At 38.9% G+C, this 22,187-nt stretch overlaps 4 protein-coding genes across 7 annotated transcripts in view; 2 read left to right on the top strand and 2 right to left on the bottom strand.

The window, feature by feature from the left end:
• Mtmr6 (Myotubularin related protein 6) overlaps nt 1-14,162 on the bottom strand; it is a 93,280-nt gene extending 79,118 nt beyond the window's left edge. Inside the window, exons 1-2 of one of the 4 annotated variants that reach the window (XM_067775199.1) lie at nt 5,940-6,723; nt 998-1,329 (exon numbers count right to left, since the gene is read on the bottom strand). In XM_067775199.1, the coding sequence (XP_067631300.1) occupies nt 998-1,234 (237 nt within the window). In that variant the 5' untranslated portion in view covers nt 1,235-1,329; nt 5,940-6,723. Of the gene's footprint in view, nt 1-997; nt 1,330-5,939; nt 6,724-13,828 lie in introns of those variants that run through there. The other 3 variants (XM_067775200.1, XM_067775201.1, XM_067775202.1) reach the window with 3 other exon arrangements.
• A 787-nt stretch (nt 14,163-14,949) lies between these two features.
• Nucleotides 14,950-15,897, top strand: LOC137246973 (SOSS complex subunit B homolog). Its single transcript, XM_067778036.1, has one exon. The coding sequence runs from the start codon at nt 15,046-15,048 to the stop codon at nt 15,820-15,822; it is 777 nt and encodes a 258-aa protein (XP_067634137.1). The 5' UTR covers nt 14,950-15,045; the 3' UTR covers nt 15,823-15,897.
• Nucleotides 15,883-17,173, bottom strand: LOC137246974 (uncharacterized). Its single transcript, XM_067778037.1, has 4 exons — nt 17,025-17,173; nt 16,838-16,963; nt 16,619-16,769; nt 15,883-16,558 (listed from the first exon to the last, which is right to left on the bottom strand). The coding sequence occupies exons 1-4, from the start codon at nt 17,082-17,084 to the stop codon at nt 16,266-16,268; spliced, it is 630 nt and encodes a 209-aa protein (XP_067634138.1). The 5' UTR covers nt 17,085-17,173; the 3' UTR covers nt 15,883-16,265.
• Nucleotides 17,174-21,322: 4,149 nt separating this feature from the next.
• Nucleotides 21,323-22,169, top strand: boca (LDLR chaperone boca). The gene is made up of 2 exons (XM_067778035.1): nt 21,323-21,549; nt 21,615-22,169. The coding sequence occupies exons 1-2, from the start codon at nt 21,400-21,402 to the stop codon at nt 22,023-22,025; spliced, it is 561 nt and encodes a 186-aa protein (XP_067634136.1). The 5' UTR covers nt 21,323-21,399; the 3' UTR covers nt 22,026-22,169.
• The last annotated feature ends 18 nt before the right edge of the window (nt 22,170-22,187 follow it).

The raw sequence follows: 22,187 nt of genomic DNA, 5'->3' as shown, positions 1-22,187 counted from the left end.
TCCCAATATAGATGCACGCTTCTCCCTATCCCAATATTTCCAGGGATTACTTACTCTAACACACTTTGCTGCTTGGTTATCAGTTGGCGCGCCTGCGGTTTGAGGAACTTTGTTTTTTCAGTATTTTTACCGACGCTACTATTTCCGCCTGAAAAACTACAGTGATCTGGATCAGTTTATTTACGGATCAGCACAGTATGCCAGACCCTACTCCACTACTTTTTCCATTTCTTTGGAACTATCGGTGTACACGTGTATCGCCTCGTCTGCCATTTGGGCCCCTTTGAAGCACAGGTACGGAATTATGTAGTCTGTTCGTCCAGTGTTTGATGACGCTATACTACCAATGCACTATGATTTGCGCTCATGCTGCCCCGAAGTATTGAGCCTCGCATTTGTTAATGATATGTTCTCCACCGAGCTTACAGGTATAATGTGCAGAATGGCAAATAAAGCAGCCATCGGGGTTGTTTCAGAGCAGCCATACTGCTAAGTATTAATATCTTGTTTACCCCCTCTAACTTTTAGACATGGGTTTTTTTGCGTGCTAATTAGAGAGAGATAGGGCTATAAATCCCACGTACACCCCAGCATTGTTTTACATGCATAAAGTGCCGTCGGGACCTTCTTCACTCTCTCCTCCACGTTGAGCTTCCACGACAACTTACTGTCTAGAATGATTCCTCTATATTTTGTACAGAATCGATGGAATAGTAAAAGCCAATGGTAAAATAAATGTTTTTTTTTACAGGATGAAGAACTGAAAGAATTAAAAGCACTAACAGCACTTTAATTCGTTTTTTCATATTTCAAAAACCCAACAAACATCGAACAAGTATTTCTCCAACCTTTGAGTATTGAAATTATCAAGTTGATATCCAACATCACTCTTCAATCATATTCTAGACTTATGCTACTTTTATACCGGCCTTAAATGCGTACTTTCAAACTCGCATAAAAGTTTCCAGTAGAAAATAGCCAAAGATATTTTACAAACCTTATGTAAAACAGCATTTCCATTATAAAAAATTGGTGGCTCATTAAATTCCTCCTCAATCCATGAGACGACTTTATCGGATACAAATGGCGGCACAGGCATACCCCAAAGACGTTTATTCGCATCAGGCTCTTCACTTTCCGGTGAGATATTGTCAAATGTTAAACGCAACGAAGATGTTGGCGAAAGTGTACGCTCAATATCATTAAATTTATTCATGAATTTGGTGAAATCCATTATTGGCGTTGTTTTGTAATATTTAGATATTGAAGTTGTATTAAGTTTCGGTGTATTGGACGAGGTGCGATTTTGCACTGCTTATTCACACACCCCTCAAATGGTCAAAAATATATTCAATCAATAAATATTCCATTAAATATGCATGCATAAGTGCATGAATGTGGAGATACAAGTTAGGGTATGTGTACATTAGAGTGTCTCAATCTCTATATAAATAAAAAAAATTTCCTCTTTTCACTCGAAAAAATCAAATTGCGGATGTGTATATTCGTGAAGGATGTTCTCAATAGCAATATCTTTAAATCGCAAAACTATTTCGAAAAGATTGCTGTTGAGAATTGTGGACTTTCGTAAAATTGTTTCGAAAAAAGTTTGAAATATGCATCAGTTGGACTAAAAAATGGTATATATGCTTAGTTCCGGAGATATGGCATAGCTTTTTACTTCTTTTATATTAGATCGGTTGAATGTTTGTCCGCTTTTCATACAAACCTTGCAATCGATTTTTAAGTAACTTCTCATTGAGCTATAAACGTGAAACTTTACACATATGTTAGAACACCGTGACAATGCAACAAAAAGAAAAAATAATCCGTTAGGTGGCGCACGATCGAAATAATTAGATAAGAATTTGAAAATTTTCAAACCAGCTTTCAAGTAACTTCTCGAAGAGCTGGAGACTTGAAATTTCAAACTTAATTCAGAGGTCGATGACAGCCGATGACACGATACAAAAAGTTCGCTAGGGGGCGCACGGGATGAGATATTTAGTACGAAACGGAAGGGAATTTTGGGATTGATTTTTATGTAAGTTCTCATTGAGCTACAACTGTAAAACTACGATAGGGTAAGACACCGAGAAAATTTAAGAAAAGGAGAAAAAATGCCGTTAGGTGGCGCACGGATCGAAATATTTAGATAAGAATTTGGAAATTTGGTGTTTTGAGATCGATTTTAAAGTAACTTATCATTGAGCTACAAACATGGCGCACGGATCGAAAAAATGAGATAATAATTATGAAATTTTAAATCGGGTTTTGAGTAACTTCTCGATGAGCTAGAGGCTAAAAATTTAGAGCTTAATTCAGAGGTCGATGACACCCGATGACACAATACAAAAAGTTTCCCTAGGGCGCGCACGGACTGGGATTGATTTTTATGTGAGTTCTCATTGAGCTAGAAGCGTAAAACTTAACAGATAGGTTAAGACACCGAGAAAATGTAAGGGAGAAAATAAAAATAAAATAAAAAAATATTAAGCACTTCCTTTAATAAATGGACAAAAATCAGCGAAAAATGTCTCCTTATATAAAGACATATTCCTGCTAAACTTTGATTTTTAAATTTTGACATAGAAATTGAAAAAATATTTATGAGAAGTAAAAATATAAAGGTGTATTATTTTATATTGGGCCAGGTCGTAAAGTTTAATTATTAAATTGTGGAGCTTTTCGGCCGATTTTTTTTAAATAAAACCATCGTTTATTTTATCTTCTACGCGTTTCGACGCATATTCGCGTCTTCCTCAGGAAGGCTTTAATAAATATACGAAAAACAAGATATTTATATTAATCGAATTACATTATACATTGAATCAAATAACATTTTTTCCCTATTGCACTTACTAAGTTAACAATTATTTAAATATCACATCTGGGTATAATCAATGGAAAATTATATATATATAAAAAACACCGCACATCTTCTCTTGTCCAGGCTCAAACATTTTGTGTGATCGCAGTAGCATATGCGCAATTTATGTTGTCAACGTCTTCTTTAAAATTCATTGCTTTGTTAAATTGTTGTTGTATCCGTAACCCTTCTAGCGTCATCCTTCTTCTTGTTCTGTTCTCCACATCCAATATTTTTGTGTTGTTAAAATCAGCTGTGTGGTTATTTTCTATCAGGTGTTGCGCTAATGCTGTAGTGTATTTGTTGTTTTTGGCATCGGATTTATGTTCGTTTACCCTTGTTTCAAGCGATCTTTTTGTTGTGCCAATGTAAACCTTATTGCAGCTTTCTCCTTGTTTGCCTTTGCACTGTATTTCATACACTACGTTGTGTAGTTGTTCTTTATTAATTTTGTCCTTTGTTTTTGTGTATATGCTGCGAATTGTGTGATGCGGTTTGTGTGCGTAGCTTAAATTGTTGCTTTTGATAATTTTACCTAAAGTGTTGTTGTCCGTTAGTTGAGGTACATATGTGACGCCAATGTATATTTTGTTGTTGTTATCTTCACTTTCTGTATTGATATTGCAGTTTCTCGTTTTGTTTTTTGCTGCAGTTATAAATGCTTCTATTACTGCATTAGGGTAGCCATTTTTTTGGTGAATGTTTTTTATATTCCTCTTGTTTTCCTCCATGAACTCCTGGTCGCTCAGGGAGTAGACTTTCTTAATAAAACCTATGGCCGTGTTTTTCTTTTGACTCCATGGGTGGTTCGACAAATAGTGGATCATTCTCGATGATGCTACGGCTTTCTTATACCAGTTGGTCCTTATTTTGTTCTCTGTATTATGGACCTCTATATCTAGGAAGGCTAATTTGTTGTTCGTTTCTCTCTCCAGGGTGAATTTTATTTTAGTATGTTGTCCATTGAATATTTTTAGTATCTCTTCCACGTCATTAATCTTAACTATAGCGAACATGTCATCTACATATTTTGTTATGTATTTTACATGTATGTCCTTAGATCTTAGCTCAGTGATGCTGTCGTCAATAATCTTGTCCAACACAATATCTGCTATTGTTGCTCCAATCACACATGAACCAGATATGGATAGAGATTTAACATGCAAATGCAACAACAATATGATCCATATGGTTCACATTGTTGTTGCATTTGCATGTTAAACCTCTATCCGTATCTGGTCCATGTGTCATTGGAACACGAGAATTGTGTCTCTAATATTTGATAATTTAAAAAATTTATGAATTGTGTAACTAAAACAATGCAAAATAATTTCAAAAATATTCTTGAAAAATTTCGATATCGATATGCACTTATAATTTTGGAGTTTTTTTTATGACTTTGGAGTATGATACAAGAATACAAGGAGAATATTTTAAATATGCAAGATTATTGGTAGAATGTCAAACTTGGAATTTTTGTCAAGAACTAATTCAACAATACTATTTTTGAATTACACAGGCCGACAAATTCAAACATTTTTCGGAAAAAAATTTTCAAAAATCAATGCGGATTTCAAGAGACTTATAACTTTTTCTATGTTAGACTAAAATGGATTGGTTTACAAAATTTCATCGAAATTTTCATGCAGGCTTCTTTTGTATATAATGGCTGGGATTGTTTGATTCCACTGCCAGATTATTTTCCAAACTTGACAAATAACACAGGCCGACAGCATCTCAGACCCAGAAACTGGACTACATATTTTCGAAGGATTTTGATGCGCTGATTTCGAGATATCCTAACCTAAATGTGCAAAAACAGCGTTTTTGCCCATATTTGAGGTTACTATTTCAAGAAAAATATGCGACTAAACTCGCTGTTCCCAAGTTTAGGTGGGTTTGCCTGCTTGCGGTATGATAGGGGTGGTTTCTAGGGGTTAGGGCTGTGTGTGACTTGATCCCGAGGGTTAGATAGTGTAGAGGTGTGGTGAGTTGGCACACTTATGGTGTTAGACAAAATTTTAAGAAAAATAGGACTCAATTCAAGAAAATAAGTAATCGACTATATCATGTCTATGTTATCTCAATCGATTTTCAGGTGTAGGGAAATTTAGAAACATGAAAATTTCAAAATGCGATATCTCAGCGAAGGAAAACGATATTTGAGCAAACTCAACGCCATTTGAAAGAAGAAGACTTGTACTTAAAGATGCCATCCTTTAACATCTGCAAGGCTATATAACCTCAAATATGGGCAAAAACGCTGTTTTTGCACTTTTAGGTTAGGATATCTCAAAAACCAGAGCTGATAGAGCAAGGCCAGATTTGGATTGAGCGCATCATAAACCTTCGGAAATATATAGTCTGGTTTCTGGGTCTGAGATGCTGTCGGCCTGTGTTATTTGTCAAGTTTGGAAAATAATCTGGCAGTGGGATCAAACAATCCCAGCCATGATATAAAAAGGAAGCCTGCGTGAAAATTCGATGCAATTTTGTAAACCAATCCATTTTAGTCTAACATAGAACAAGTTATAAGTCTCTCGAAATTCGAATTGATTTTTGACAAATTTTTCTCCCGAAAATGTTTAGATTTATTTTTAGAAAATTGGGGCATATTATAATCTATCTGTTACAGAACCCGATTATATGGAAATTATAAAAAAATATCACTTAATCCCTCACAAACTGTTGTCTTGGGCTGGGGCCGAGTTATTTAGAAGCCCTTGGGCTTACATATATTAGTCAAGGAAAAAAAGTATAAAATAAGATAGTAATATATCAAAAAGCAGCAAGAAATTTCGCCCTACGTAAAGACAAATCTGAATGATTTGTATCGCCAATGAATCAATATCGAATTCAGAATTCATCAAGGTGAAAGTTCCTATACCTAAATTTAAATTTTCCGAGTGGAAACCGCTTTTATTTATTTTTTTAGTGAGACACTCTAATGCACATTACGCATGTGAGCAAATAAAGGAGTTAAGACCCAAAATCCACGTAAGCCGATATACAAAGGAATAATTCGCAGAATAGGCCGAAGCCAAGATTATTGTAAAAAAGCTTTAAATACCGTAAATATCACTTCATTTTTAAACTTGCACTTTAAAAAATCACTTTCACTGTATTTTTTTTTTTTTTTTTTTAAAGAGGTTATACCCAATTTTTTGCCAGATAACTATTTAAGGTTTAATTCTTATTTTTTCACAGCGGACATAGACGAGGGTATTTATTATTTATTTATGTTAAAATGATAGTAAGAAGCAGCGCGCACGATTTTTCGTTGTTGTGCCATCTTGCAATGTTGAGCGTGTACTTAGAAGCAAGCCAGGAAGTATGTCGTATGATGCAAGCATACGTCATGGCGCTATTGAGAAATAAAGGATACTTCCAGTTAAGAGCGCGAGAGTGGTACTTGGAAGGATTTTCAATTTATTGAAAGTTTAGAGGTTTTTCGCAAAGTAAGGGAATGTATTAAACTAGTAAATCGCCTATTTGCTTTTACAGAAAACTTATTATACTTTACTTTTAATTATTTACATAAATTCGCATAAAATTTTCATTGTTATTCCGTTCTCTTCCTTGTTAGGTTTGCCAAATTGCGCATGCGTTGTAAAACAAAAACATGGAAATATTAATTGTATTTTCCATTTTTTTTTGCAGTCAAGTACATTAATAAACAGGGGCCGAAACTGTTATATCTTTTATAATATAATTCCTTGCAAAACTATTAATTTTGGACTTTTAATATATTTGGATCAAGATAAAAATTATTTTCGGATTTTTATTTTTTGAGTCCGATAGAACTAGTTAAACTCGGACTTTTAAAAATAAAAGTCCGGAAATAAAAGTTAAATCCGGACTTTTATTTTTCAAGGCCAAAATAAAAGTCCCGTTTGATAACAAAGAAACGGCTTATCCGAAACAAACAATTTTTTTTTAATTCGGATAATTCGGATTTATTTCCAGACTTTTATTTTTAAAAGTCCGAGTTTAACTAGTTCTATCGGACTAAAAAAATAAAAATACAGATTTTACCTTTATATGTGGACTTTTATGGAAAAAGTTCGAAAAATAAAATGGATGCATGATTCAACATGTTATTGCTATAGGGATACCTGGGAACTCAAACATTTTCACCTAGGACAATTTTTTGACCTATAATTCCGGTTTATTTGTAATAATAATGCCAAGGTTGAGTTTTTTATGTATATCCGTTCGCATTCAGTGCTCTATTCTCAATCAATCTCCTTTCTTTTTTTTCGTGTCTACAACATTGCCATATTTTCACATTTTTTTTTTTTTTTTTAAACATCTTTCTTATAATAAGTTACCGATGTTTTCCTACAGAGGGCTGCGTCAGCTAAGCAAGAATCAAAGCGAGCACCTGATTGCCTGATCGCCAGATTCTTGCCTAAAAGACAGCGCTGCCATACTTATATTTTTCACATTACACCTTCTGCTCGTGCAACCGATCTGACTGTTAGATGGCGTTGGCTGCAATCCATCCAGTGACTATTAGGGCTGGCACACAATTATTACTAACGACGAGTGTCAGTACCTTCGTTTCTGATGGATTACAGACCAGGACTTTTTCGACTCCGAAAAGAAAAATAATAATTATTTTCCGTCCCTGTTAATAAATCATTTAATGGCGCATAAATATGTAACAATAAGAGCAAATTCGCCCACAAATAAATTATTGACACTCGATTCCTTTATACCTGTACAACCAACCGTTATGCAATCAAAGTTATAATACCGTTTACAAGTACCTCCCTTTGCACCGTTTGCCAGCACAGAATATATATGTTTTCGACAACCGCCCAATGCAGCTCCTGCCATGCACGGTGCCACTTTCCTAGATGTTCTGATCTCCGCGACGGCAACTCCCCGACAGGTTTCATTGCGCCATGTTGCCAGGCCGCATACCCAAATACACCGGGTACCCCAATGCTTACCCAAGGACGTCCAGTCCCAGGGCCACAACAGCAGTTGCGTCCTAGCCTTCCACAACCCAGGCGTAGTCACCCGTCACTTACTCCCAGAGTGACGACGTCTCCCCCTATGCACTTCAGAATTCTGCAGTTAAACTGTAGTGGATTAACTGGGAAGGACACGGAGATAGTCGATTTCATGAAGCGGCACAACATCCGCATTGCTGCGATTCAAGAGACTAAACTCACAGCAAGATCTGCTCTGCAGACCTGTTCTGGGTATAATGTCCACAGAAAAGATCGCGAGAGCGGAAATGGAGGCGGCCTCGCGTTTATCATACACCACTCTGTGCAATATCATATATTTGATCCCGAAATCGGCCGCAGGGACAGTGTCTTAGAACGACAAGGCTTATCTGTCCGGTCAGGCGATGCAAACCTAGAATCATCAACATCTACATCCCTCCTGCCACCTGTTGACCCAGTGGATACCACCCTAATATCAGCGCCTTACTCACTGGCAACAATCGCATTATCTTAGGCGATTTCAATGCCCATAACGATCTATGGCATTCAAAATTGCGGGCGGACAGTAGGGGTGAGATGTTGGCGAATCAAATAGAAGAAACGACGTTCTGCACAATAAACAGAGACGCCCCACACGTATGGTAGGAAGCTGTCACAGTTTGCCGGATATTTCAATCGTGAGCGCAGAACTCGTAAACTGCGTCAACTGGCATCCGATGGTAACATTGGCACCCGACCACCTGCCTATACTTATTTCGCTCGAGCGTGCCGCCGACTTCATCGTCACAGATAAACGCACTTTCATAAACTTTAAAAAAAGGAAGTGGGACGAATACAAATCCTTTAAAGACAACCGCTTTGCTGCCCTCCCTATCCCGATTGATGCCCGCCAAGGGGAGCGTGCTTTCCGCAAGGTCATTGAATCCGCCTCGGCTTGTTTCATTTCCGCCGGTAGAATTCCCGAAATTCGGCCCCACTTCCCAGCGGAAGCCGCAAATTTATCGAGAGAACGTGACCTTATAAGACAGCTTGATCCCCAAATAAGGGATATGAACCAACGTATCAGATTGCTTGTGGATGAGCACAAGCGGGCAAAATGGGAGAAGCACCTAAGCGGTTGTAACCTCTCTGCCGGTGTAGGTAAACTTTAGTCCACCGTAAAGTCCCTATCGAATCCGTGTAGGCACAATGACAAAGTTTCCATCGCCTTTGGCGATAAAGTGTTGTCGGATGTGAAAAAATGCGCGAGCGCTTTCTGCCGACAATATATAATGCATTTTACGGTCGACAAAGATAGACGGAGGGCCAACAGACACGCACATAAACATAAATTCAGCGCGTCACCAATTACCATCACCGTCAAAGAGGTTGAGGATGCCATCGGTCATGCTAAACCATCCAAAGCAGTGGGACCAGACTGCATAGCCATGCCGATGCTTAAAGCCTAGGGAAAGAGGGTTTCAAATATTGAGCACATGTCTTCAACCTGTCTCTTTCCACCTTTTTCATACCCGAAAAATGGAAAATGGCCAAGGTGGTCCCGCTACTAAAGCCTGGGAAACCAGCTAACATATGTCAGTCATATCGCCCGATATATCTCATATCGCCAGTAGCCGAGACGCTTGAAGCCATTTTGCTCCCCTACTTCAAAGCAAATTTGCAGCTAGCCTGTCATCAGCATGGCTTCAGAAAACTCCATAGCACCACCACCGCGCTAAATGCCATCAGCATAAATTGCGGTTTAAATCAGAACCCCCACCATAGAACAGTACTCGTTACGCTAGACCTATCAAAAGCTTTTGATACAGTCAACCATGGCACGTTACTGCAAGACCTGGGAAGGTCTACCCTTCCCCCATGTCTTGAAAGGTGGACCGTAAATTATCTGGGTGGTCGGCAGGCATCGGTGCAATTTAGAAATGAAACATCAAAACCAATAATTAAACAAGGGGTGTCACAGGGTGGTGTCCTATCCCCACTTTTGTTTAATTTCTACATATCTAAGCTACCTTCGCCACCAGAAGGAGTTACTATCACTTCCCACGCCGATGACTGCACAATAATGGCCACAGGTCCAGGCCCACAGATCAATGAGCTTTGCAACAGAATAAACGGCTACCTCCCTGATCTCTCCAGTTTTTTCGCCTCGCGAAACCTGGCATTATCACCGACTAAATCCTCTGCGACCTTATTTACAACATGGACGTCCCAAATGTCGACCATTTTGAACATCCACGTCGATGGCACTACGCTACCGACTGTCCTACAACCCAAAATCTTGGGTGTGTCGTTCGATCAGGATCAACATTTTGGTGAGCATGCAGCCGCAATTGTACCGAAAATCCAGAGCCGTAATAAAATCTTCAGATCCAAAGAGTAGACAAAATTAAGTATTTAGGAGTTTTGATTGATGATAATCTAAATTTTGGAGAGCATGTAACTTATCTGGAAAGGAAAATTGCACAGAAAATAGGCTTCATGTATAGAACATGTAAACACATCAGTCAAAGTCATAAAATATTGGTATATTGTTCAATTATTGAACCACACTTTATTTATTGTCCTACTATTCTGCTATTAAGTAATGATATGTATATTAAGAAACTTCAAATACAGCAAAACAAGGCAATGCGATTTATTTTAAAATGTCCTCCAAGAACGCCAAAAATTGTAATGCTTAATAGATTAAACTGGCTTAGTATTAAACAGTCAGTTAGTTATTTCACATTGAAATTTATACACCAACTTAGGTTAGGAATGTTACCGAATTACCTGAGTAGTAAAATACATTATAATCATGAAATCCACAATTATAGAACTAGAAATTGCAATAATATAAGACTGCTTAGAATAAGAACTGAGTTCGCCAAAAGGTCTCTTGAATATTTAGGGTATAAAATGTATAATGAGTTACCTTCTGATTTGAAAGACTGTGAAAATATTAGTAAGTTCAAAGAAAAATTGTTTTTATATTGTACGTCACTAAATGTGACATGAGTATTTATGTTTAATCTCTTATTTTAACCTAAACTAGGTCTTAAAGACCGTAATAATAAATAAATAAATAAATAAATAATAAATAATCCCTTGCTGGCAGTACTTGGGCAAATGACAAACGCTCATTACCACATACAAAACAATTGGCCAGCCGATTGCATGCTACGCGTCCCCTAAGTGGTCGCCAAGCCTAAAAACTACCCACTGGAAGAAGCTAAAGGCCTGCCAAAATACTGCTCTCAGAACCGCCACGGCCTGTCTTCTTATGTCCCCAAAACACCATCTACATAATGAGGCGAGAATACTCCCCATCAGGGAGAGAAATGAGATGCTAACCAAACAGTTCCTGTTGAATACCCAGAAACTTGGGCATCCCAACAAACATCTGATTGATGAGCCAACACCGCCTAGGGGCTTAAGGAGTCATCTCCGTAAGCATTTTGAGGAAATACGGCACTTGAGAATCCGCTGTATGAAGCAAAAAACAAAAGCAGGTCCTTGGTTAACTCCACAAACAGGCGCCGGACGTTTATGCCAGGAATTGCCCGGTGAATCCAGTACTCAAAGAACAGTACCCAAAACTTGCGGAAGAGGAACGCATACTCCCCAAGGAAACGTGAGTCACTCTTGCTCAACTTCGTTCTGGATACTACAACAGGTTAAACTCATACCTATCCAGAAACAGCCCGACATACAAAATGTATGCCACGCTTGCAATGTGTCCCCACATGACACCAACCATCTCTTTAATTGTAATGTGGAACCAACGCATCTAACACCCCTTTCATTATGGTCCACCCCTGTTGAAACAGCAAGTTTCTTGGACTCCCGTTAGAGGTTATTGATGACAATTTGTGACCGGTCGCAACTATTAGGTGGGGCGAAGCACTGCTACAACAACAACAACAAAGCGGATTGAGAGTAATCAGCATGGGGAGTACCATATAATGGTTTAAATTATATTAGAATTATTTTATATTAGCTCAACCCTAGTGAAGCGAGTTGAGATGGCCAGAAGGTTCAATGAAGTGGTTACGCGAAATGGGGCTAGTACTCGAGAGGGCTGGATTAATGACCCTAAGTTACCCCCAACGGGTTAGGGGGTTAGAATATACGCGTGGTAGGTATGCCTGTCGTAAGAGGCGACTAAAATACCAGATTCAAGGGATTGTGTAGCGCAACCTTTTCAGGTTGCCAGCGCAATAGATACCTTCTCCAAACCCAATTGTCAACCTCACCTTCGAGCGGCGAATCCTGTTTCACTAACGAGGCTCTGGCGACCCCAAGCTCCTCATGGAAGTTGGGTGTGGGGAGGGATGGCCTGAAGGTTTAATGTGGCCATATAAACCGTTCCCGAGATGGTCGGGCTAGCACCTTAATGGATCTATGTTACCGGAGCGTATCGGCTCTGTATCCGGAAAAGGACCATCACATCGATAACACACCCCAAAGCCTTCGGGGAGCAACCTTATCACTACAACAACAACATGACCCTAAGTCGAAGTATAATTCATTCATCGCCAAGGTGTTATAACATCGGTATGGTTAAGCTTTCTGGGCCTATTGATTTTAACGGTTTCGCCCTTTGGATGGCTTCGTGACCTCTGTGTTCGTTGTAGTTGTAGCTATAAGACCAATCCTCTCTATCGAAGTTGATGGTCCTTTGCCGGATGCAGATCCGATACGTTCAAGGGGTTGATAAGCGCAATACAAAGCTTCCGCAACCAAATTGTCAACCTCACCTACGCGAGGGGAATCCTGTTACAAATATAAATGTATCGTACACATATTTAGCATGCGAGGCTCTGGCGACCCAAGTTCCTCATTGAACAAGGGATGGCCTAGAAGGTTTAATGTGGTCATATTAATCGTTGCCGTAATAGTCGGGCTAGTACCTTAATAGTGCTTTGTTACTTGAACGTACCCCCAGCGGGTTAGGGGGTCAGAATAAACCCGCGGTATGTATGCCTGTCGTAAGAGGCGACTAAAATACCAGATTCAAGAGGCTGTGTAGCGCAACCCATTCAGGTTGCCAGCGCAATATATAGCTTCTCCAAACCCTGTTGTCAACCTCACCTATCCGCGGCAAATTCTGTTTCACTAACAGACGAGGCTCTGTCGATCCCAAGCTCCTCATGGAACTTGGGGTGGAGTGGGAGGGATGGCCTGAAGGTTTAACGTGGCCATATAAATCGTTCCCGAGATGGTCGGGCTAGCACGTTATGGTGCTGTGTTACCGGAGCGTACCGGATCTGCATCCGGCAAAGGACCATCACATCGATAATACTCCCCACAACCTTCGGGGAGAATCTTTATCGTTAATACAAAAACAACATTAAGGTAATAGCTCGACCATCTCGGGAACGATTTGGTATTACCACATGAAATCTTCTAGGCCATACCGTCCTCCCACGATCTATGAGGAACTAGGGGTCGCCAGAGCCTCGACTGTTGAAGAAATATGATTCGCCACGGGTAGGTGAGTTGACAATTGGATAAAGCCCTAGTTTCACCTTGGAGGATTGTAAAAATGACTTAAAAAGTTTCAGGAAACAAATATTTCCGGTATTTACTCATCCACATTATCTTCCATCATAAACAACTATTAATTTTTCAACTTTATCTTAACACATATATCGATGTGTATATATAACTTAAATATGGATTAACTGGCGCAACACCTGTAGATAACCACGTCAGTTTTTAGAATGTATGTATGTATGTTTAAACAGCTAACTAATAAACAAAGATCAACATATAGACAAATTTAAAAAAACTGCATCGAAATCGTGGTACTTCTGCTGAATTACATGCACAGAATTTTTGATATGTAAACCAGTTCAACTGAAGATGAGTCAGTCAACCAGTTTCTACCAATGACCGGCAGGTCACAGGACCTAGTTCTATAAAAATTTATGCAAGCGAAAGGGGCGCGTCACATCAGGTTTGCAAACACAACCAAGCGAGTATTAAATGCTTAAAACAACAATCACTAATTTACCTTGGCCAGCTTGATGTCGTCCATATTCCTTAAACTATTCGATTTTCTCTACAAGTTGCAATGCCAACGATGCTGGCTGGATGATACACTTTCCAGCTGTGCAAACTTTTTCGTTTTTTTTTTTTTTGTTTCAACCTCTAACTTTCACTTGAATATACTTTAATACGAGGAATTTCACTTTATATTTAATTAAATTTGATTTTTGCAAACTTTGCATTCATATTAAACATTGTTATTATTAATTAACCTTTAATTGTCTTAATTTTTACTCGGTGCACCAAAGAACCCTTTTTTTTTGCAGAAAGGGCAACGATTTTACAACCCGACAAAGCCAATCAAATATTCAAGCAGAAAGGCGAATTTGCAGAGATCAACAAAACTGATGACATCACGAACGTCAAAGTGTTCAAAAATTGATAACAATTATTATTTGTGCTGCCAGATGGGAGACCGTAACCATTGTGAATGATGACAAAGTGTGATCTCTTCTGCGTAGACGTCAAAATTCCAAAGTGATTGGATCACCTGATTCGTATTTGACTATCGCTGTCTCATTCTGTATTTCTTTCTATCACCCGCTGAAGATAGGCGCCGCCATATTGAAGAGCCTGTCAAAACGCTGAAAAGTAGCCATATTGAACAGCCTGTCAGGCAGTTGACAGATAAGATAACACACTTTGTCATCATTCACAATGACCGTAACTTTTGTTTCGTCAGAGCAAAGAGAATGGATACCAAGCCGCGAATTGCGCATATAAACAAAAGATCAGCTGTTTTTTATGGCCAATACATACGTCTTTTTCCTTTAGCTCTTGTTTTTTCTCTCTTTTATTCACTCAAGCAATCAACTGTGACGTCGATGCGCAGAATGAAGCAATTTTGAACTCGTGAATGCGAAATCTTCTGTGTGTGATTTGTGGTGGGCCCCTATTATGGGCTTTTTTCGATCTTCGCTGGCTATCGAACATCGAAATCAAATTTGAAATTGGTATTCGTTCGACCACAGTCGAGCATCGAATTTGTCTCATAATAGGGGTCACGGTCTAATAGCGGATTTGCGACAACACGTTAGTGACTTCATGCATTCGAAGTGGAATTTTGCCATCTTTAGATGTCAAAATTTAAGTCGAAACTCACATGCATATATCAATATTCAACAAAAGTGCATATCGAAAGCATTTATTTTGATAATTTAAGACTTTTATTACTTAAACAATATGTACAACGGTGAATGTAGTATTCTGATAAAAGACATCAAACCAGGCTTGAAGAACATCAACGTCATATTCATTGTGTTAGAAATAGGCGCTGCCACTGTAACCAAAGAAAACAGAGAAGTACGAAATTTCAAAGTTGGCGATCATTCTGCCTGTATAAATGTTTCTATTTGGGATGAGCCGGGGAAGCTTATAGCTCCCGGTGATATTATTAAATTAACAAAGGGATATGCGTCTATTTGGCGACACTGCTTGACGTTATATTCTGGCAAAAATGGCGAGGTCTACAAAATTGGAGAATTTTGTATGACTTTTAATGAACAAATTAACATGAGCGAACCGAAGCGACCGGAACAACCCCAGGCGCAACAGCAAGGACTAGGAAGCATTGTAGGAAATACTCAATTGATGGCAAATACAAGTGGCGGTGCAACTGGGGCGGTTTTGGGAAGTAATACAAATGTTCCAGCAACGCCCATACCACAAGTGCAAGCTGGCAGTAATGGAAGTATTGGAGTTAGTACACAAGGTTCACAACGAATTATAACAGCATCTTTAGGGGGTAGTGGAATTGCGCAAGCAGGCTTAACGACAATTGCTAAACCTGGAAATATACCACAGATCGGACAGACTGTAGCTAGCAGCGTGGTACAACCAACATCACAGGTAGTAACTACGGCCCCAACTAATGTACCGCCATCTCAAGCAACAAAATCAAATCGTGGTGGGCGAACTGGCGCAACTCGTTCTAGTAATCTCAAGAATGAACGTAGATGAATAATGTTTTGTTGTCATGTTGTTCCGACATGAACCTGATAGTTTATAATAAAGTAAAAATTATTTTAACTAAAATTGCATATTGGATTTATATAAATTTAAAGGAGTTAAATCAGTATTTCGGAAACATCAAATAATGTATGCAACATCAGCCTGTTTCAGCAGTTGTTTCGAAAACTCCTTAACTCAGCAAACGCTTTAAAAGCATAGCTATTTCTGAATTTGCTTGAACGTCCCACGTCCGAAATTCGTAAACGCCCTATCTATGCATAAATTCAATACATTTTGAAGTGAGTCATCTCCATCCTCAATCGAATGCTGAGATAAGTTGTTTTTGAAACGATTTTTTTATAATATTCTGCTATTGGACGTAGTCCAGAGAGGTCGATATTCTACTCAGCAGTCTATAAGAAAAAATACTAGTAAAAACAATAGATTCTATTTTATACAGATAGCACATCGTCTGGCCTCGTACAACATTGTGTAATATATTTCGGTGGTGTTGTATCATACAATCCACGGAGTATTTTTGGTCGTATTAGATAGATTAATAAGTGCAGTTTGGACCAGTAAAGTTGTACCTTGTTGTCTCTTGGATTCATGCCCTTAACAAAACTATCATTGAAATACACTATGTCAATCCCGTCTTGTATAGCTTTACGCAAGTTAGTATTTAAAATAACTGGATTAAGCATATTAGATAGTACATCGACACAAACGCGAGATAAATATATATCTGGAATCATAGATGATATATTTAAGACAATGTGCAAAGTAAATGATTTCATATACAGACCTTTAATAAGGACAATTAGTTTTGGCTCGCATTTTCCTTTTGTCCATGCAAACGGCGTTATAAAAATTCGTGCGTTATCTGCTAAGCAAACTTCGGTACTTTTATTCTCTTTTAATTCCACTACACGTTTTTCCTCGATATATTTATTCATCTGCTTGAACGAGTTTTCATTAGCACATACGTTAGTTTAATAGGTATATTATTTTTTAATGTGTTTACATTAGACTGAATTCTTGAAATCTCCTTCATGATGCTTATCGTGGTATATATTTTCCCTCCCCAATTACCTGGGATGTTGGACACTGTTACGTTTGGGTCAGCAATCAGCAATGGTGCTAAATGATCCTGCATCAAAAAATAAAAAAACTTTCTGAATAAAAAAACAATTCTTCAATGCTCGGTTTACCAATTTTTGGGATTCAAAATCTTCCACGGCTACTGGTTCACCAAAGTTGTTTAGAAACATATCTAACTCTCAGCATAACAAATGTAAACATTTTAATTAAATAATTGGCGATGCCATTTGATTACTGTGTATAATCGATATTTTGTTCTTTTATCGATAGTACGAAATTGCAGAAATTTACTTGCAAAGGTGGATTAACATGAACGCTTTGGTTGTTTCGCTTTGATTAGATAAGATTGTGACGCCTATTAGTTTTGTTCGCTTTGATGTGAACAAAGCGTGGTAATTCTTTACTTTAGTTCACAATTGCTAAACGTCGTCCAAAAATATCCGGAGAAGCGACAAAAGATGCGTTTTGAACCCAGGACCACGAATCCGAAAGCGGAGATAAAAGATGTTATTTCCAAAAAACCGAAAAATGGCGCCGGAGCGCTTCGAAACCGGGGATGGGATTTTGATTGCATTTTTGCGTAGAACACTTCTGCATTGGCATTGGGTGGGTCCAACACCGGTTTGGAGACCAAAACTATATCCGCGCAAAACTTTTACCCACAGTTTTTTTGTGGGTACAAATCATCAAAATTACAACAACCACATGAAAATTTTAAATTTTGTTTGCAAATATCTCCGGAAGGAAATAAAATATTCAATTCCCGATATTTTTGGATGAGTTTTAGAAGTTGTGAGCTTAAAGCCGGAGTCATTGATGCCGTTTGTCGTATCGCTATAGTCGTATCCATAACGTAACCCTATACGATACATTGTTATCGATTAATGGTGCCTTAAACTAAAAATCGTGAAAATTTCATGAAAATGAAGAAAACGCAAAAAATTACAAACATATTCCACAAACAATCAACTGTGACGTAGATGCGCAGAATGAAGCAATTTTGAACTCGTGAATGCGCAATCTAGGTGTTTTGTGATTGGTGCCGTTTGTCGTATCGCTGTAGTCGTATCCCTATCGTAATCAGCTATTTATCGTTACGGCGGAAAACCAAAAACCAGTTGGTTGGCTACGATACGGTTACGACCTTAAGCGGCAGTTACCCACCGACGTGTGCCGTACGTACGGACGTTTGTCGTACGAAACACGTTTGACCGAACTCTCAAGCCCGTAGGAATGAATGTGTGCGTCTGTGTACATGTACATAACATATTTGTGTGTGTATTGTTTACAGATAAGCACTGTTGCCATTAACCAGTTTGCATGCATGCTTATGGAAACATCAACTTTTTCTAATTTAATTTTTGATGTTGTAAAAGGCTGGGATTAATATTAAATAAACATAAATATATTATATATTTATAATCTGCACTTTTAGATAATTATTTCGAAATATTTTCACAATTTTTCAAACTTTAATTAGGTGTTTTTGCATAAAACTACAAACGGTCAAAAATTAGCGCACAAAAGTTTACTGGGCAACTCTGTCTAGTGAGAGCGATCAGCTGACACGTTCTTGCGGAAAAAGTCAAAATTGTTTTGATTTCTACGTTCCGGGCTACGTACATACGGGCGTGGCACGTCGGTGAGTTTTCGTTTACATTGTACACTCATAAGATAGGTCGTGTCAGCTGACGCGTTTTTTGTACGTACGTTCGTGAGTAACTACGGCTTTAGCTGCACCAATAATCGATTGCATTGATTCCCATAAGGTTGGTCGAATCAGTTGTTATAAGGTCACCGATACGGTTACCGATAACGCACCAATGTCTGCAGCTTTAAGGTAAGGCCACATTAGGCTGCACTACGCAGCACTGCACTGCACTACAAAATATTCTTTGCATGTATTCTTATGAGGCAATTCACACCTAGCGTCAGCAGCACTACGCGACCCGGAACAGCGCGGCAAAATTGATCAACTACCCTTCAAAAAACGCGAGTACTCCATAAATAATGAAAGGAATACTCCTTTGGGAGTATAGGAGTGTTCCAAAACTAATCTGTATGCATACAAAAAATGTGCTCCAATTAACATTGCGATGTCCTAGGAGAGGAGTAGGTGATCCCGCTCTCGCTTTGTTTGTGAGTATTCCATAGAGTACATACGTGAGAGTACTTCCCAAAGTACTTTCACTGTAGTACTCCATGGAGCACCCACAGAGGATCATATGCCAAAGTACTAGAGGAATTTTGTCGGAAAGAATTATCGGAGTGAATTTAATTTAAAATGAAAGTAAATGAAGAGGGGCAATACCACTTTTATATTTTATACTACGAATATTCTTATGTTATTTATTATACATAAAACCAGTGCGCTGTTGCATTTTATCAGAGTTGCCAAAGTAAAATTTTATTATTAGTTATTTGCATGCAGTATTTTACATTTGGCAACTCTGTTCGATCGTCATCGTGTTCTGATCACGGTCGTTAAAAAACAAGCAATGATCGGCTGATGGTGGTCCGCAAACGCATTGCAAAGGAGTATTGTTAGAGTACTCCAACATGAAGAAAATGGAACACCTAATCCATCAATTTTTGCAGGGTAGGCAAAATAGCCGCGTTGGGAAGTGTCGCGCTGTGCTGCTGCCGCTAGGTGTGAATTGCCTCATAAAAATACATGCAAAGAATTTTGCACGATCTTTTTTCAATCTGGGAAAGAGAGTGTGGAACTCTCCTTCCTCATATCTTGAGGATGAGATGTGTTGGACCCATAGCCACGACCTTTTTCTTTTCCTTTACTCTTCTTCGCACAAAAATGAAATAATTACAGCTTCAAAAACTGTGTCGTCCATTTTGCAAACAAAAATAAACACAAACTTTTGCCGCAATGTGTCGCTCGATTACCGCTTAATGTGAATTGGCAAAATATGTCGCTCTGTGAGGCGCCGCTGCCGCTACGTGTCGCGCAGCGTAATGTGCGCGTACCTTTAAATTGTGTGCACACTAAGCGGCACGACATGTAGCGGCAGCGCCGCGTAGTGCTACAGCCAAAACCCAAACACATGAAAGATAGTTGTTGTTGTTGTTGTAGCGATAAGGACAATCCCCGAAGGCCTTGGGGAGTGTTATCGATGTTGATACTCCTTTGCCGGGTGCAGATCCGGTACGGTACAGTACCAAGCCCGACCATCTCGGGAACGATATGTTATGACCACATTCGATCTTCCAGGCCATACCGCCCTCCCACCCCATAGACCTATGAGGAGTTCGGAGTCGTCAGAGCCTCGGCTTTTAATGAAAAAGGATTCGCCACAGATAGGCGAGGTTGACAATTGGGTTTGGAGAAGCTATAATTGCGCTGGCAACTTGAACGGGTTGCGCTACACAACCCCTTGATTCTATCTGGTATTTAAGTCGCCTCTTACGACAGGCATACCTACCGCGGGTATATTCTAACCCCTAACCCGCCGGGGGGATGAATGATATATCTTACCGCTTGGTGTAGTTCAACTCATTGTTCTTAGCTTTATGGCGATATCATAAGCCTCGTGTTCCAATGAAACGTTATCCAGATATTAATAGAGTTTAATTCTTTACGACAGCATGACACTGCTAATACGCGTCAAAGAAAACGCGGAAAAGAAAAATTGTATCTCTGTCCGGAGATATTTGCAGTTGAAGTTCGCGATTTTCATGTGGTTGTTGTAATGTTGGCGTACCCACCAAAAAAATTGTGAACATAAGGGTTTTGCGCGGATATAGATTTGGTCTCCAAACCGGTGTTGGACCCACCCTGGTTAATTTTTTATAAGCGCGGCCGAAGGTCGCCAACACAGAAAGGTGTTCTGCGCAAAAATACTATGGATACCACCCCCGGTTTCGGAGATACCCACGGATCTTTTTTCGGTTTTTCGTTAACATCTTTTGAACAACTTAAAATTTTTATTTTCCGCCTTCGGATTATTAATACTGATGTCAAGACGCGCCGATTGATAGCTCTCTCGAAATTTTTGGACGCGTATTAGCAGTGTCATGCTGTCGTAAATAATAACTTAATAGAGATTTAACATGTAAATGCAACAACAATGTGAGTTATTGCATCATGCTTCATTGGAACGGAACGAAGATAAAACCGAAGCAAAGCTTCTAAAGCTAAGGCCACACTGAGCTGCACTACACTGCGCTGCAAAATATTCTTCGCATGTATTCTTATGGAACACTTCACACCTAGCGGCAGCAGCACTACGCGGCGCGGCCATGAGCGGCAATGTTGATCAAATAGGCAAAAAAGTGAAGCGCCGCTGAAGCTACATCTCGTGCCGCTTAGTGTGCACGCACTTTAAAAAACGACGCGACAGTGCGCTTGTGCGCTTGAAGAAAGTAATCGATATATTTCTATCGATACTTTGTCCAGCATTCGTGACGTGTTTGTTTGTTTGTTTACTAGACACAATTGATGCTAAAAATTGCAAAAAATATTGAATAAATATGCGGTTTTTACTATTAATTGCTTTGTTGACTTTGGTAAACATTACGCTTGCAAAAAAATTTCAAAGTGGCGAAAAACCGGCATGGGCAAAAAAAGATATACGGGATTTTACAGATGCCGATATGGAACGATTACTTGACCAATGGGAGGTAGTTATGATCATAATTTGGTTGCATTTTAATAACATAATCTTAATGCATAAAGTCCTTTGCAGGAGGATGAAGAACCATTAGAACCGGATGAATTGCCTGAGCACTTACGTCCACAACCCAAGATAGATCTTTCGAAATTGGACGCTAATAATCCAGAAGAATTGCTAAAAGCTACAAAAACAGGGCGTACGCTTATGACGTTCGTATCGGTTGGTGGTGTGCAGACACGCCAAGAAGCTGAAACAATTACAAGGTTGTGGCAAACTAGTCTATGGAATAACCATATACAGGCTGAACGATATATGGTCGATGACGATCGTGCCATATTCCTATACAAAGATGGATCACAAGCTTGGGATGCTAAAGATTTCTTAATAAAGCAACCACGCTGTAAAGGTGTTACTATTGAGAATAAAGAATATCCAGGTGCATGGAAATCAAGTAGTACTGCGCCGAACAAAGAAGAGTTGTAGGGTGGTATTACTAGTATTTCAGTAGTTCTAAAAGTAAAGCTATCATTTGGTTTGATTAAGAGATTAATTTTGTATCTGGTATATGCATATGGAGTGCGGTTTTGTATATATTTTATTAATAAATGTTAAATAGAAATGAAAGAAGCGTAGCCTCAGTTTTTC

Source organism: Eurosta solidaginis, chromosome 3 (assembly GCF_040869045.1).
Source record: "Eurosta solidaginis isolate ZX-2024a chromosome 3, ASM4086904v1, whole genome shotgun sequence".
NCBI lineage: Eukaryota > Metazoa > Arthropoda > Insecta > Diptera > Tephritidae > Eurosta > Eurosta solidaginis.
This window is presented reverse-complemented; position numbering and strand designations above follow the sequence as displayed.

Bases quoted from the DNA above. Each gene is read 5' to 3' on its own strand.
- LOC137246973 (XM_067778036.1), top strand. From the start codon at position 15,046: ATGTACAACGGTGAATGTAGTATTCTGATAAAAGACATCAAACCAGGC.
- LOC137246974 (XM_067778037.1), bottom strand. From the start codon at position 17,084: ATGTTTCTAAACAACTTTGGTGAACCAGTAGCCGTGGAAGATTTTGAA. The intron at 16,964-17,024 runs GTAAACCGAGCA...TTTTTGATGCAG, and splicing joins ATTTTGAATCCCAAAAATTG to GATCATTTAGCACCATTGCT. The intron at 16,770-16,837 runs GTAAACACATTA...TCGTTCAAGCAG, and splicing joins TTTCAAGAATTCAGTCTAAT to ATGAATAAATATATCGAGGA.
- boca (XM_067778035.1), top strand. From the start codon at position 21,400: ATGCGGTTTTTACTATTAATTGCTTTGTTGACTTTGGTAAACATTACG. The intron at 21,550-21,614 runs GTAGTTATGATC...AGTCCTTTGCAG, and splicing joins GATTACTTGACCAATGGGAG to GAGGATGAAGAACCATTAGA.